The following is a 16,177-nucleotide window of genomic DNA, read 5'->3' as shown; positions in this document are numbered from 1 at the left end:
TAATGGTTATGTACAAATGTAAATGGAGGAAACAGATATATTCCTTCATCACAAGCACCCAGGCAGCATAATTCATCCTAGCAATAGGAAAACAAATTATGACTACAGAGAGAGAGAGAGAAGTTAGCAGAGAAAATAATAAACAAATCTTTATCCATTTTATATGAACAAGCGTAATGTATCAGTGGAACATTCAAGCAGAAAGTGCAAGACACAAAGCTGATGGAAAACACGAAGGGGCAGAAAAATGGTGTTGAAGTTTGTTTGTTTAGATGCAGTGTTTGAAGCAGGTGTTAAAGTAAATGGGATAAATTGTATGCTGGGTATGGAATCTGTTGTTTAGTAGCAGATGTAAAGAGATCACACATACTCTTATGATGGAAGAACTTCATAATTTGACACACTACTTGCCCAGCAACTTAACTTGCATACTTTTAAATTTTATGTAGAAACGACAATGCAGACGTCGGAGACTGGGTCGGACACAGGTTCCACAGTGACTTTACAGACTTCTGTAGCTGGCCAGGCAGCTGTGCCCACTCAGGTGGTACAGCAGTTACCAGTGCAACAACAGGTAAGACATTAGTTTTGGCCTAAAACATGACAAGTCATTTTTGTGCAATTCTTTCTACACAGGGGTGACAAAAATAGTTCTGTCTTTTAAATTTTGCTCATGTGCTTACCTTCTTGCTGAAACACACACAGAAATTCTTTGGGAGTGGGGGGAGGAGGCAGCGGCAGCTACCTGGGGCATGTTTTATGCAGCAGCAGCCATTTTCAGTGCCACTGCAGCCCCTCATGCCAGGCAACTCAGGATCGGGCTGTAAGACCTTAAAGAACTACATAGAATCATAGAATGTTAGTGCTGGAAGAGACCTTGGAGGTCATATTGTACAGAATTTGGATCACTGCAGGCAAAAGTAGCCTTTTAAATTACTTATGGAATTTTTGCCCACCTCTCCTCTATTCAGTCATGCTGCTCATTGCTTGTGCACTCAACCATCCAATCTCACTGTTGTGCTTCTGTCACCTACTTGTGAGATGCCAGTAAATTTCGTAGCTCTGAAAGGCACTATTCCCATTAAGCTGCATGGCCACATAGCTTAAAGCAGAGCTTGTCAAAGCTCAGCAACCCAGAAGTTCAGTGATGATGTGTGACACCATTGACGGTGTCCAGAGATGGCATCATGCCACACAGCAACACAAGTCTGTGCAGTGGTGCAGACCCATTACAGGGAACATTGCTAACTGGTCTAATATCTGGGTTAGAACAACTTACATAGCCTCTATAACACTGGACTACATTGCTCTATTGGCCAAATCAGACATGGCATGAGAGATGTGTGATAAGCGTGCTGTTCCTTTTCCCCGCTCTAAAGCTATTAGCAACTTCAGGAGTATGATAGTTTACACTGGGGAAAGGTCATGGGAGTTGAACACACTTGAGCACCACATCTCTGATCATCAGAGCAGCCCTATGAGGCTGCTAAGTAGCAAAACAAAACCCACAAAGATTTGTGTCCAAACATATGAAACAGCCTTATATTGAGAATGTCCAGTTTATTTGTATAAGTATAACCTGGCAATAGCTCTCCAGTATTTCAGACAGAACTATTTCCTGCTACCTGAAATTCTGAAGATGCCAGGAATAGATGCTGGGGCTCTGTGTGTGCAAATATGTTCTCTCGACACTGAGCTATGCCTCTCCATCTTGTCCTAAGTCTAGAAAGAGAAATGTGCTTTTGCACATTGTTTCCCCTAAGTTATGCAGCTCAAAGCTGAACCCCATGCAGTTCAGAGCTCGACTATCCAGAAGTCAGCAATGGCATGTGCCATCATCACCAAGAGTCTGGGGGCCCACCTTGTTGCACAGCCATGGAAGGGCTCTGCACAGCGGCAGGAATTACTACAGGGAACACACATGCATAGCTTAGGACTGTATGAAGTGTTAAGCAAGACAGTTCTAAATGGGCTGTGTGTGGAGCTGTGAGTTGACCACCTAATTTAATAGCACGAATACTAGTTAAGGATAGTAGAGAAAATGAGAGACATGTGAAATGAAAGTAAAACAAGACTCTGTGTCTCCTTCTAGTCAGCTTTCAGTCAGTTTAATGTATATTGTTTAATGTGAGGGTTATTCAAACTAAAATAATTGTGTACTGTTTTGAGAGATGTAGTTGCTAAAATTTGAATATAATAAACTTAGATCAAAGTCCTAGCAGTTATTTTGAAGAAGTGACGGGAGAGTTTAAAGTCATTGTTTGACCAAAAGCTAGTTTGGGCATATATAAATTTAACATTCTTACCTCAGCATGTGCTAAGAGTAGCAATATGTACACTGTTTATTGTGGTACTTAGTGGAAACATTTCAGATGGATATGTTCTCTGCATATTTTTGTTCTTTGGCGTCTTTATTCAGAAGTGCTGTAATTAAAATAAGTTTTCAAACTGGGCTTATGAACCTGAATGAGGGCACAATCCAGACTGGCCCTTGGGTCAACACAAGTCCCTTGCGCTGGCCCAGGAGGGTCGCAAACATACCATAAAGCACGTTTGCGCTTCCTCAAGAGTTGGCTAGGCCGGCGCACAGAGGTGTGCCAGTCTGCAAAGGCTGAATTCAGCCTCCACACTGATGGAGGAAGCGAACCTTGTGTCGGCTGATGCAAAGCTCTGTGGAGGGCGGAGGGGGGGAAGAGGCAGGAGGGAGACTTCCAGGGCAGGGTAGAGGTGGGAGGGAGACGTTCCAGGGCGGGGGAAGGGTGAACAGAGGGTGGTCCTGGGGTGCGCAGAGAACAGGAGGCAGAGCTGGGATATGGCTGTTATGCTGGATCCTAGCACCCATACCCAAGCAGCGTGGTCCTTGGACTTGTGTCACCTCAGGAGGTGGTGCAAGTCCAAGGAGACCCATGGGGCTGTGGTGGCTGTGGTGGCTTTGGCTGAGCCACTTTGCAACCCTCTCTCGTGCTGGATACAGCACAAGCCTCCTGGCTTGCCTGTTCCAGCGCAAGATAGGATTATGCTGTGAATTTTACAGCACAACTATACACTCCTACTCAGAAGTAACTTCCATTGAATTCAGTAGCTTGCTGTGAGGTAAGTGTGTACAGGATTGCAGATTTAAACTAGCTTGGCTTTTGCCTTGTTTTCATAGTACATTTTGTCTGAAGTTGTGTTTCATCTTGTAAAAGGCTTCATTTTTATTCAATATGACTTCTATTTTCGTACTGAATGTTTTTATTCACTTTTGTTTTTGTTGACAAACATTTTATATCAGCATCTGTATAAATTAGTGCTCCATTTGTTCCTTTGAGGAAGCAGATTTTACAGAAGCACGTAATTTGTTTTGGTTTTTTCTTCTGCAAATAACAGTGAAAATAATGACTAATAAAAAAGAGTGCTTAGAAGGCCCTACATCAGATTTTGCTTTACAGTACATTTGGCATCTTTCTCTTCCCTTGAAAACATGTTCAGGAAGAGGAGTAGTTTTCATACTTCAGACGGTGAATTATGTCAAGAACGTAGGAACCAAATGTCAGTTTATCTTAATATTCAAAGGAGAATATCAGTGCATGTGACATCTTTTGTGTCTCCCTTGGAAATGGGCAGTGAAGTCTTGAGCTTAGAATCACAGCTGAAATGTAGATTGGTGTGCTGATTTTGCACGCACGGCATAATGTGCTATCTCAGTCTTCAAGGCTGATACTGTACTTAGATTTGTTTTACATTATTTCTAACCCTTTTGGCAGTTGAGCTGGTGTTAAATTGTGGGAATGTTTTCAGAATGTGCTCACTAACTTTCATTCTTATATTTCCATTTTCAAGAGAATGTGTTGTTGGGGAGAGGGATCTTTTTCTGGCCTTCCTGAAAATGCATTCAACATTTCAGCTAGAGTCTGAACTTGAAACAGGAATGATGTCATGAAATTTTATTTTAATTTTAAAAACGTTTTTTAGGCATTGGCAGACAAACAAAACAGTCAGACCAACAAAGCAAAATACAAACAGACTCTCTGCCTAAGAAACAGAATTTCTGATCAGTCTGAGACAGATCAGGAGAGAGATCTTGGGGGGGGGGGTGGACAGGTCGATGAAAGTGTCGACCCAATGTGTGGCGGCAGTGAAGAAGGCCAATTCTATGCTTGGGATCATTAGGAAGGGTATTGAGAACAAAACGGCTAGTATTATAATGCCGTTGTACAAATCGATGGTAAGGCCACACCTGGAGTATTGTGTCCAGTTCTGGTCGCCGCATCTCAAAAAAGACATAGTGGAAATGGAAAAGGTGCAAAAGAGAGCGACTAAGATGATTACGGGGCTGGGGCACCTTCCTTATGAGGAAAGGCTACGGCGTTTTGGCCTCTTCAGCCTAGAAAAGAGACGCCTGAGGGGGGACGTGATTGAGACATACAAAATTATGCAGGGGATGGACAGAGTGGATAGGGAGATGCTCTTTACACTCTTACATAATACCAGAACCAGGGGACACCCACTAAAATTGAGTGTTGGGCGGGTTAGGACAGACAAAAGAAAATATTTCTTTACTCAGCGTGTGGTCGGTCTGTGGAACTCCTTGCCACAGGATGTGGTGCTGGCGTCTAGCCTAGACGCCTTTAAAAGGGGATTGGACAAGTTTCTGGAGGAAAAATCCATTATGGGGTACAAGCCATGATGTGTATGCGCAACCTCCTGATTTTAGAAATGGGTTATGTCAGAATGCCAGATGCAAGGGAGGGCACCAGGATGAGGTCTCTTGTTATCTGGTGTGCTCCCTGGGGCATTTGGTGGGCCGCTGTGAGATACAGGAAGTTGGACTAGATGGGCCTATGGCCTGATCCAGTGGGGCTGTTCTTATGTTCTTAATTGTTAGGGTGGGTGGGGAATATGGTTCTATGTCTAGTTAGAATATCATGCAAAAATTTAGCCAGTAGGTTTATGACCAGCGTGTCAATAGAAGCTAGAAGCAAATGTAGGATTTCATCATCCCGTGCCCATAAAGGGCCATCTGAAAATAAATTTGGAAATATACTTCTAATATCCCTATAATAAGGGCAGTGCAGTACTATATGAGCTAAGGGTTCAGTAACCCCCAGATTATAATTTGGTTGAAATCTGAGAATGCCAAAAAATCTAACTTCTAACTCATGAGGTAGAAACACATTACATTGAGCAAGTGTAAATGCTTTGCCTGACTTGACCAGCAACCAAGGCATGTTTGCTTACTTGAGAGTAAACGCGACCGTGTGGCTTACCTTCACTTTCCATAGGGTTCAATACATTCATCTGCTTGGAGGGAGGGACTTCCTTCTTGGCTGTTTTTTGGGGACTGCTTTCATAGGAACCATTCTGGTGTCCTTGGATTCCTCTCAGCCTGCCCTTTCCGATGGACTATGGCACGTTCGCCTGCTTGTTGGTAAACATGTGATATGGCTCGGTTTCACTTTCTATAGGGCTCCATGCTTTTTTTTGTTTCTGGTTATTTTGGCCATAACTTTTGAAGGAAAGGAGATATTTTACCCTGGTTTCTTGCATTGCATTCTGCAGGGAATTCCGCATCCAATGGTACATAGCATGATGGGGTTAGTCATAACCTCTGCGATGTTAGCAATGTTGGCTCTTTTGGGGTGTCATCCCCCCAAGGCTAGTACCTGGGGTGGACCACCCCTTGCTAGCTATGCCACTGCTCCAGACATAAGGCTGCATATGGAATGCAGTGGGCTGAGCCAAAGATATAAAAAGGTTGAGACAACTCTCTCGACTTCCTGATTGAAGGCCGGCAGCCAAATTTGAATCTCATAAAGGAGTTGGGCCAAAGTTTTGGCATAAAGTATATGCAGAGCAGCTGGAACGAATGAATTGCCTTGAGTAAAAGAAGTGTAACAGCCTATGATGAAAGTTTAGCAGAAATAATTGCTGAAATGCGTTGAGGGACCCATGACAATTTGTAATGGAAATTCAAACCCAAATACCTAAATGTCTTAACTTGTTGCATTGCCTAGCTCTTGAAAACCCAGGAACGATACTTCCAAGATTTCTCAAACACAAGATTTTTAGATTTAGTGTAATTAAGTTGAAGATCATTGGCAGAAAGATATTGAATCCCTCCTGCTATCAGGCGTTTCAGCCCAACATGTTTCCGAGAAATCAGGACCATGTCATCTGCATACAATAATAAGGGTACAGGCGATTAGTATTATTGGGGCAGTGCAAATCAGTGGAGGCCAAGTGTGATAAATTGTTAAAATATAGATTGAATAAAATAGGAACAAGGACACAACCTTGCTTCACTCCTTTATTAGTACAAAAAGTATCGGAGAGATTGCCTTGTCTGTCCACAAACTGATCTCTGACTCATTTCTCTCATCTTGAGACTGCTTTGTACTGTTATTACTTTCTCAACGTGGAGACACACAAAGGTGCATGTTATATGGTTGGTGCCGCCTCTGGGGAAGTATAGAGTGATGCCTCCTCTTCATATTATTTACATTGAATTATGTTTTAAATGTAACACAAATGAACCAGTTCCAGCAACAATTTATGAATCAGATCTAAAAAGCAAATAGCATGTGTTGATAAGCTTATCCCTTCTTAGTCATTCCTAACACTCAGTTTGTTATAGTGTTAAAGTTGTAACACTTAACACTTATTTACTGCTGTTGGTGTTGTGAAAGAGCTATCCAACATTATCTAATAGTTGTAGCAAATGACACTTTTCAGAGTTAAGTAGACACTTGTGGGGCACACAATATTCAGTAGGAACCAGCACAAAGGGATAAATATCCCATACCTCTACTCCACGGTCCCAGTCTAAACTGTGGCTCCATGTGGCTGTTACACAAAGATAAGCCTCTAACCACACTATTTTAACATGTGGTTTGACTCTTAAGCTATACCCCTGGGACTGGATACTGTTAATGTTATGTTGTCGTTATGACAGGTTCTCATTCCAATAACTAGGGACTAACATTGAATTTTAAGTCAGTTGACACCCACCACCTGTGTTCTAAAATATACTTTGCCCACATTCTAGGTTAGATGAAATGTTTTCTGCTGTGTGGTTATACTTCAGTATGTTAGAATTGATGAAGGGTAGACTTTGAACAATATATTCATGGCAGTCATGGCAGTTTTTGGTGTTTCCTCCTCAAATATGTAGAATTGGCTCTTTCAAATTTCATATTTAATTTGTTTTCTCACAAAATATAATTAGTAGTTATGAATAACTTTATTTACAGTGTTTTCTACCACATTAAAGAACATTCTGTGTTCATGTGAATGCTCAAAAATATAATAAAATAGTAGCAGAACAGCTGAATATAATTTCTGTGTTTGAAGAGAATTCTAACATGGCCAGTTCTCTTAAATTGGGTTTCGTAGCAATATATGTTTAGGGGGGACATTTTGGATTGTGTTTTTTAAAATCTCTTAATATTATCACTGTCATTCCAGTTTACATCTTTTGCACAATCTGTTAAAGACTCGTTCTTAATCCCATTTACTCATTACAGGTTGAAAACCTGTTTACTTCATTCACGCAATGTGGCAAATGCTTTCACAGATTTTTATACTGAAAGTGCCCATACTGTCTGCCATTTATGGTGACATAAACAGAACACACACCTGTTCATCTACTTCTGTTGCATATCTATAGCAAGGTATTGGCAAGATGAAAATTAAAAACATGTATATCTTAAAATCTGAGCTACTTAACTGAAAGTTCTGAAAGGAATCATTGTGTAATGTGTTCTTAATTGAAACCAACAGTGATCAATGCTTTAGTTATGATGTGTGAGTAAAAAAGGTAGGAAATACAGCTATATGGAGAAAGATGTTAACTTTAGGAGCTTTATGTGGACTTCATGTGATTCCCTTGAGCTGTTATGGTCAAGCTTGCACCACTATATCTCAAGTGGCAAACTACTAGGCAAATGATAGATTCACATAGTTCTGTCTACTTGCATATACCACTTGGGCTGCAATCCTAACCACACTTTCCTGAGAGTAAGCCCCAGTGCTTTTTTTGTGTAAAAAAAAGAAAAAAAGTGCAGGAACTCACAACTTGCTAATCTTTTATTTATTTATTTATTTTTAAACCATTTTTTATTGGAGAAATAAAATATTTTTTATGTGCTTCCCCCCTAAAGATGAACTTACTTCTGAGTAGACATGCATAGGATTGGGCTGACAATCTCCACATCCCCTTCTTCTAGCTACTTTTTCTACACATGGGGAAAAATACTGTACAGGTGCACTAGTAGTGTGTAGTATGTAGTGTGGCACTACTTCAAGGAGAGGAAGCAGTGAATGGATTCCAAAAAATGGCTTACAAGTTCCATGCAGTAAAATTACTCTAAGCAACTGTGGGAGTAAGAACAAAAAAGGAATTCTTACACGAGAGGGGTCCTTGGGTGCACATAGAAACAGCTACGTTTGCAGACAAGCGATTAATTATGGTTTCATTCAGGTATCAGAATACTCTGTGTCTTTGGGAAGGTGCTTGACATGCAACTGTATGTTCTCTGCTGCCCTGAGCAGCTGCTTTGCATTGCTGGAGAGGAGCTGCAAACGCTGGAGGGCATGCTTGTGGGGGAAGGATGAGGAGGATCTCTGGCAAGGCTGGACAGCATGTTGTACACACGTAAAATCCCTTTTCACCTGCCCTTAGCATGTGAAAATCGGTGCAGATATATATCTCTGCCAGGATTAAGAGCCCAATCCTAGGTATGTCTACTCTGAAGTAAGTCTCGTTCTAGTCAATGGAGCTTACTCCCAGGAAAGTGCCTAGGATTGCAGCCTAAGAGCCCAATCCTATGCATGTCTGCTCAGAAGTCCACTTTAGTGAATGGGGCTTACTGTGGATAGGATGGCAGCCTTAGAGTCCAATCCTGTGCCTGTCTACTCAGAAGTAAGTTCCATTATAGTGAATGGGGCTTACTGTGGATAGGGTGGCACCTTTCCTGCAAAAAGGTGCCGGAACTCCGTTCCCCCGCGTTGCATTAGAAAAAAAGCCCTGGTAAGCCCCATTGAACAAAATAGGACTTACTTCTGAGTAGACCTGGTTAGGATTGTGCCTTTATATTGTTCCAAAATCTTTCTAGATCCCAGCTGCTATAAATGATCATTGCTGAAAAGGCAGCCATGGACTTAGTTGATGGTCCAAGGTCTATTGTTTATTTTCACATGTTTATACTGTCTTTCTTCCAAAGAGATCAAGGTGGTGGACATGATTCCTTCCCTTCTTCTGTCCTCACAACAACTCTGAGGTAGCGATAGTGACTGGCCCAAGCTCACCTACAAAGCTTCATGGCTGAATGGGATTTTAATCTGGGTCTTCCAGATCTAAGTCCAACTCCTGAACCATTACACCCTGGGTCTATGTATTTAACATACATGTGCTCTGAGGAAAAGGTAGAAGAAGAGGTGCCTAGGCCACAATAAAATAATAAAATCAGATACTATAGAGACCTGAGAGGAATGTTGGGACAACTTGAGGAGCAAGGAAGAGAGACCATACTAGAGGAACTCATACTGTCAACACCTGAAGGGATCAGGACTAACTTGGGACACCTCTGTTTACTCTCATGTAAATTTGTTTTTGTTTAATATTTTTAAACTGAATGCCAAGGCATAGACAGGAAGGGGACTCCCAAGATAAGGCCAACAGACCCAGAGGAGTATCATCTAGTGGTTACCACACAGACACACACCCCTTCCTGCCTCTCACTTTCCCTTTACTGAACAAGCAGCTGAATGGCTGAACACTTTGGTAGATTGTATCCACTGCCACCATCCCAGGCTATGAAGACTAAGCAGAGGAAAGCTGTCTGGGGGGAAATGCCCTTCCCAGAAGAATGCTGAACCCCAGGGATTCCTATTAAAAATCAATCCCACAGTAGCATGTGCAGAGCAAAGAGACATGACAATTCACTGACATGGACCAGGAGTTTATCCAAAATATAGAAAAACAGGCAAAAATGCAGGGGATTCATCCCAGGCAGTATATAAATGTAATGAATAGAAGAAACCATAAGTTTGGCTTTTATATCAAGTAAATTTGGAATATTTGTAAGAGTTAACGTTTAGTTTACTCATAAGTAATTATTTTGGCTTTTGTGAAAATAGAATTGGACTAAGATGGCAGATTTTTCAAATGTAAGTAAGTGCAAATTTTCTTATTCTTAATTTCCTTAATGAATAATATTTTGGACTTCTAATGTTGTGTGTCCTTTTTTATTAGTAGGTGATTAGTGGACTATAAGTGAAGACAAAAAAGATGCACCACCCAAATAGCAGCAGAAGAAATAGGGGAGGCAGCCTCCAACAAGATAGGCTAGTTAATTCTACATAATAGAATACAGGTGTGTTTCGCTTAACAACCTTCCGCTTATATGGACAGCTTATATGACAGTGGTCAAAACACAACAAAGAGGCTCTTAGAGAAGCAGTCAAGTCTCCCATAGCATGCAGCAGGGTGTCTGTTCACACAACAAAGAGGCTCTTAATGCAAATAAAATGCAATCTAGCTTTATTAGCCTGTGTAGTCAGCTAGGGTTTGTCAGGGAGTGTCTGTTTACACAACAAAGGCACTAGAGTGGGCTGAATGTTCGCTGAATGACCTAATCTCATGAATGTATCCGCGTTGTTAAGTGATGTACACCTGTACAAGCAAATTTGTTATAGTTGTCAAAAAAACCAAAAATACAAGAAAAGCTGGTGTATTAAAAAGTACACTGTGGCAATTTCAGTTCAAATGAAACAGGAATAAGCAGATTTACAATAGAAATATTTTCAAAATTCTTGGCAATAATGAAAACAGATTGTTCAGATTCTGCAGAAGTTGTATCACATAACATTTGGGCTTAACTGGATGACCAGACCTCTTATTTTTTTCTCATAGTATGAGATTTGCTTTAAAAATCAAGTTATTTGGGTGGAAACACAAGCTTGTATTAATCTGCTGTTGTAGGCTTTTAAAAGATAGAAGTCAGTTGTTAAAAAAGAGGAATTGAAATACGCTCATGACAGTTTTACACAGTCCAATTAGAGTGGCAAAAACATGTAATTGAAAAGCACTTAAGGAGCACTAGAATATCCTCCCTGCCTGTCTCCAAAGTGGTATGAGTAATAGACTGTTGGCAGTCCTGCTACATATTTACTAGTTCTGTTATCTTTAACTCTAACATCTGAACAGTAATAATCTTTGAAGATAATATTCAATTTATAAATCTCCTGTATGTAGTAAATGTAGCTATGAATTCCAGAGAAACTTTGTTTGCTGTGACATTGGAAACAAGTACCATGCAGCAGAATGGCTAGGACAAATGATAGTATTCTGAAGTTAGCACAAAAGAACTTGCATTTTTCAAGAAAGCCATTCCTTTTCAGAAGAGAGCTGACTATTGCATGACAATAATAGTCTGAATTGACCAGCCATAATTACAGCCGTTGCTTGCCTCTAGAGACCACTGCATCTAGAGACCAGATGTTTTCCAGAGACAAGCAGGTATATACCATCATTTGCCTGATTGTTAGGAAGCTCAAACTGTGGTTTGCATTTTAACTAATATTTTAGCCTAAAAGACAATTTGGCGAAATACGTGTTCTGAGTCTTTGTTTACCGCAATAGTCTTTTTTTCTCTTTATCTGTAGAATCCCTTTACTGCATTGTAATATGCTGCAGTGAAACCAAAATGTGTTGTTTTCACCTCTTGTTAAAGTGCATTTGTCTGACAAGACTGAATCTGTATTAGTATTCATTTTAGGAACTGGAAGACTGAACTAATGATGATGTATGCACCATTGGGCTTGGTATAAGTATTTTTGCAGCTCATTATGTAGTACAGTTTTCATTAAAATTTGTATCAATGAAAATTATAGATGGTCAAATTATTGAATTATTATTAAATTCAGTTTTTGTTGCTGTAAGGCTAGATGTTTGACTTTTGTCATTACATTTTACAACATTATAACTTTTAATTCAGAAGTGTGTCCCACTGAGACTGTGTATTGAGGAATATTTCCATAATACTGATTAATACGTGCATGTGCGTATTTGCATTTTTGTACTCTTGAAAACTACCTGCAAAATGTGTGAACTTACTCCCACCAGAAGTAGCTGACTTGTTGCCATTACAGGACCACTTAAAAGCTTTCCATCTGTTAGCAAATATCATTATCTTAGATTTAGCATAATTGATCTGCAATTTGTTGGACAAAAAATACTCTGTGGCATGGCTGAGCAGACTTCAGGCCAATCCAGTTCAGGCCAAAATGGAACAGGTTCAGGCCAATCCAAAATTGTTTTGGATTTTTGTTCTTTCTCTGTATTTTATGCCAATAAAGGTATAAAAAAAAAATAGCTGACTTGTGGACCTTGGGGCAAAGCTCTATATTAGGTCCTCCTCATGGAACCCCTCCCTCCAATGGCACATCACTGCCACTGGAACTGAGGATGCAGAATCAGCCTGGCCAAGTGAGCCCATTTATGGGTATCAGCTCTTGGACAGTAGCCCACCTGGTAGGCTTCTGATAACTCCCCTGAATGGAAGACATTCTTAGGTTACAATTCATTGTGTCCAAGGTGATACAAGTTCTCTTTGTGATACTGTTGTGCCATTGTGGGATCCCGTCTCCCCCCAGGGGGTCTACAGGTGGTCCGGGGTCAACTCGCAACACTTTCCACTTACCCCACTTCAGAAGTAACCACAGAGACCGATGTCCGTCTTGATCAAGCCTGTTTATTCAGTTCAAGCACTTCAACATTCATTAGGTCTCTGTTCCCTCACAGAGACCTGTGTCTTGCTGACAGGCAAGGTACAAACCCCACAGGCAGGGAATACAAAAGTCCAATAACTATAGGTAAGTCCACAGAATCAAGGCTAGCCCCCAGAGGCCTGACCTCCGACATAAGCAGGGCCAGGTAAGATGTAGGGGCTTTAGTAAGACAGTCGGCGTTGCCACCCAGAGGTTACGGGGCGACCCTGAGGCTGCGTGGGGTTCAGCCCCTCAGCTGGCTGCCAAACTGTAGCGATGGTGTCCCAGCCCAGCTTGCCTGTCTGCTGCTGAGGTTCCTCTGGCTGTTCCCACTGCATAAGCGTCGCGAGGCCTCCCTGAGCTCCCAGGTGGTTCCACACCCCTTCAGCCCTCCCAGCAGCTCCTTCCTTGGGGATCCTCCTCTGATTGTTAGTGAGGGTCTGGGTTGACCTTCTAAACAGAGGGGCAATTCCTGCCCTTCCAAGACTAGGGTTCAGTACTGGTAAGGCAATGGGTTTGCCTGAGTGTTCCCAGGCCACCCTGGTGGAGCCTAAGCCCCAGGAAGAACCTCTCCCTCTGGCTGCTGGGCTCCTTATGAACCCATCAGCCTGCCTGTCTGGGTCCACCCCTTCCAGCCATGTGATGGTGGAGCCTACTCCCAAGGAGGTCCCCTGCCTGGGGACTGTATCCTGGTAGTACTCCCACAGCTTCCTTCCTCCTGAGGTGTCCCTTACTCCCAAGGAGCCCTTTATGCTTGAGGAGCCCCTTGTTCTTAAGTAGGCCTGCATTGCCTGGGCCCAGCCCTGGTGACATACCCCCCCCCACCGCCAAGACTGGGGCCACGGCATCGGTGGGCCACGGGTCTTGCGTGTCCTGCCGGGAGAGATAGTCGGCATTAGCATGGTCCTTTCCTTTGCGATAACACACTTGAAAGATATAAGGTTGAAGGGCCATATACCATCGGGTCAGCCTGGGGTTTGAGTCTTTCATATGACACAGCCGCACCAACAGAGCATGATCGATCATGAATGTAAAGCGTGCACCCAGGAGGTAATAGCATAGTGCCTGTAAGGCCCATTTGGTAGCCAGCGCTTCCTGCTCGATGACCGAATAGGCTCTCGCCGCCTTATTTAGCTTCCTACTTAGGCACATCACTGAAATGTTCTGTCAGGTAATCCCCTTGGGCCATGACTGCACCAATACCCACCACTGAGTCGTCCGTTTGTACCACAAAGGGTTTAGTGAAGTCCGGGATGTAGTACTGGCTCTGCACACAGTGCTGCCTTAATCCTCTCAAAAGCTTGCTCACACTGGGGCATCCAAGTGATTGCCTTACCCCGCCTTCCCTTGGTAAGGTCTGTGAGGGGTGCGGCTATGGTGGCATAGTTGGGGATAAACTGTTGATAATAACCTGAGAATCACAGAAACCTTTGGACATTCCAGCAAGTTTGTGGATGTACCTGTCCTTGCAGTGCCCTTACTTTATCCATCATTGGCCTTACTTCCCCTCTGCCCACCACATGTCCCAGGTACTGGGTTTGTTGAAACACAATCACACATTTAGTTGGGTTGGCTGTGAGCCCAGCCTGTCGAAGAGCTTCCAGGACCGCCACCAGGTCTTTCATATGCTGTTCCCATGATGGACTATAAATAATAATATTGTCAATATACGCTGCTGCGTAAGCCTGGTAGGGTTGCAATACTCTGTCCATCAGTCGCTGCGGCTCCTGCCAGTCCAAATGGCACTCTCGTGAAATGGAAGAGGCCTTGGGGGGGGCAGCAAAAGCTGTCTTTTCTCGGGAGGACTGGGTCAGGGGAATCTGCCAGAATCCTTTCGTTAAATCTAATTTGGTCAGATATTTGGCCCCTCCCAGTTGTTCTAAGAGGCCAGGAACTGCTGGCATTGGATAGGTGTCAAATTGCAAGATGTTATTCACCCCCCGGAAGTCAATACATACTCGCACTGATCTGTCAGGTTTAGGAACCGTCACTGGATGGCTTCTCCAGGGGCTCTGGGAGGGCTCAGTGACCCCTAAGTTATGCGTTACCTCAACCTCCTCCCTTAGTATGTGCGCTAGGTGATTGGGCCATCGATGAGCAGGTAGCCGGACGACCTGCCTGTCAGGAGTAGGTATATGATGTTCAGCCCACTCCGTCTGCCCTGGGATTGCTGAAAAAACATCCCTGAAGGTCCCTTCGAGTTCCCTTACCTGAAGTACTTGTGCCTGTTCTCCCACCTCCACCGGCCCGACCTGTTTGATTTCCACCCCAGAGGGTCCAAGTTCCTCCTCCTCAGCTAGGAGGCAGTCCTGCGCCTGCCAGGCCTTTAACAGATTTACATGGTAGGTCTGTAACTCAGGTTGATGGTCAGGCCTACAGATATCATAATCCACAGGTCCCGTTTGTTGGACCATCTCATAAGATCCCTGCTACTTGGCCAGTAATTTCATGTCTGACGTTGGCAGCAAGAGGAGTACTCAATCCCTGGGTTGGAATGTCCGGGGCCATATCCTGTGGTCATATTGTCTCTTTTGGGCCTGCTGTGCTTCCTCAAGGCAGAGACCCACCCAGTCCACCAGTTGGGTAAGTTGTTCCCTCAATTCAGTTACATTCTGTATGGAAGACCGAGGGGCACCCCAGGGTCTAACCCATTCCTCCCGCAGTACATCGAGGGGCCCTTTGGGTTTTTGCCCGAAGAGAAGTTCAAAAGGGGAGAACCCTGTTGAAGCCCGAGGGATCTCCCATACTGCAAACAGTGGATCTATTAGTTTAGCCCATTGGCCTGGTCGTTCCCCCACAAACCGCCGCAGCATAGTCTTTAAGGTCCCCATCCTTGGGGACTGGGTTAGCAGCCTGCAGTAGTGCCACCCCTAGAGTGGGGTCATCCCGTTGCTGTACCCTAATGTCATCTGGGGGGGCAAAAGGTCACTTCTGGTTCCTCCTCAGCTTCCTCTTCTGTCTCGCCCAGGGCAGCCTCTTGTTCGTCCGCCTGTTACAGCAATTGTGTAAATTGGGGCCAATCTTTTCCTATCACTGCTCCGTACTGGAGATGGGGTACTACCCCTACCTGAAGGAACTGACAGTTTTCCCTGACCTGGATTTTAGCCCAGTGTAGGTGGTATGGGCTTACATACCCATGGATGCATTGCACCATCAGCGTTGCATCCAGGGGTGTCCCCCGGGCACGTTGGACCAAGATCCAGGTGCATCCAAGTCCAACAGGGCCCACACAGGCCACCCGTCCACCAAAGCCCTAACCAACGGGCGTGTATCCTCCCAGGTCCCCCGTACCTGTGTGGCCGTCGAGGCCTCAGTGTGGGCGCAGTCCAATACTGGGCTGTTGTGGTAGTTACGTCCAGGTTGGCCACAATCTAAGTCTGCCAGAGGCGGGTTCCGGGAGGTAGTCCCCAGCTGAGGTTTTTCTGTA

General features: G+C 43.6%; 1 protein-coding gene across 1 annotated transcript in view; it reads left to right on the top strand.

The window, feature by feature from the left end:
* The first annotated feature begins 457 nt into the window (after positions 1–457).
* RFX3 (regulatory factor X3) overlaps positions 458–16,177 on the top strand; it is an 80,995-nt gene continuing 65,275 nt past the window's right edge. The window contains exon 1 of the mRNA XM_066615069.1: positions 458–574. Within this exon, the coding sequence (XP_066471166.1) occupies positions 458–574 (117 nt within the window). The remainder of the gene's footprint in view (positions 575–16,177) is intronic.

The sequence above is a fragment of the Tiliqua scincoides genome, chromosome 2 (genome assembly GCF_035046505.1).
Source record: "Tiliqua scincoides isolate rTilSci1 chromosome 2, rTilSci1.hap2, whole genome shotgun sequence".
In the NCBI taxonomy this organism is placed as follows: domain Eukaryota; kingdom Metazoa; phylum Chordata; class Lepidosauria; order Squamata; family Scincidae; genus Tiliqua; species Tiliqua scincoides.
The sequence above is the reverse complement of the archived record's forward strand: the minus strand, read 5'-3'. Positions and strand labels throughout refer to the sequence as shown.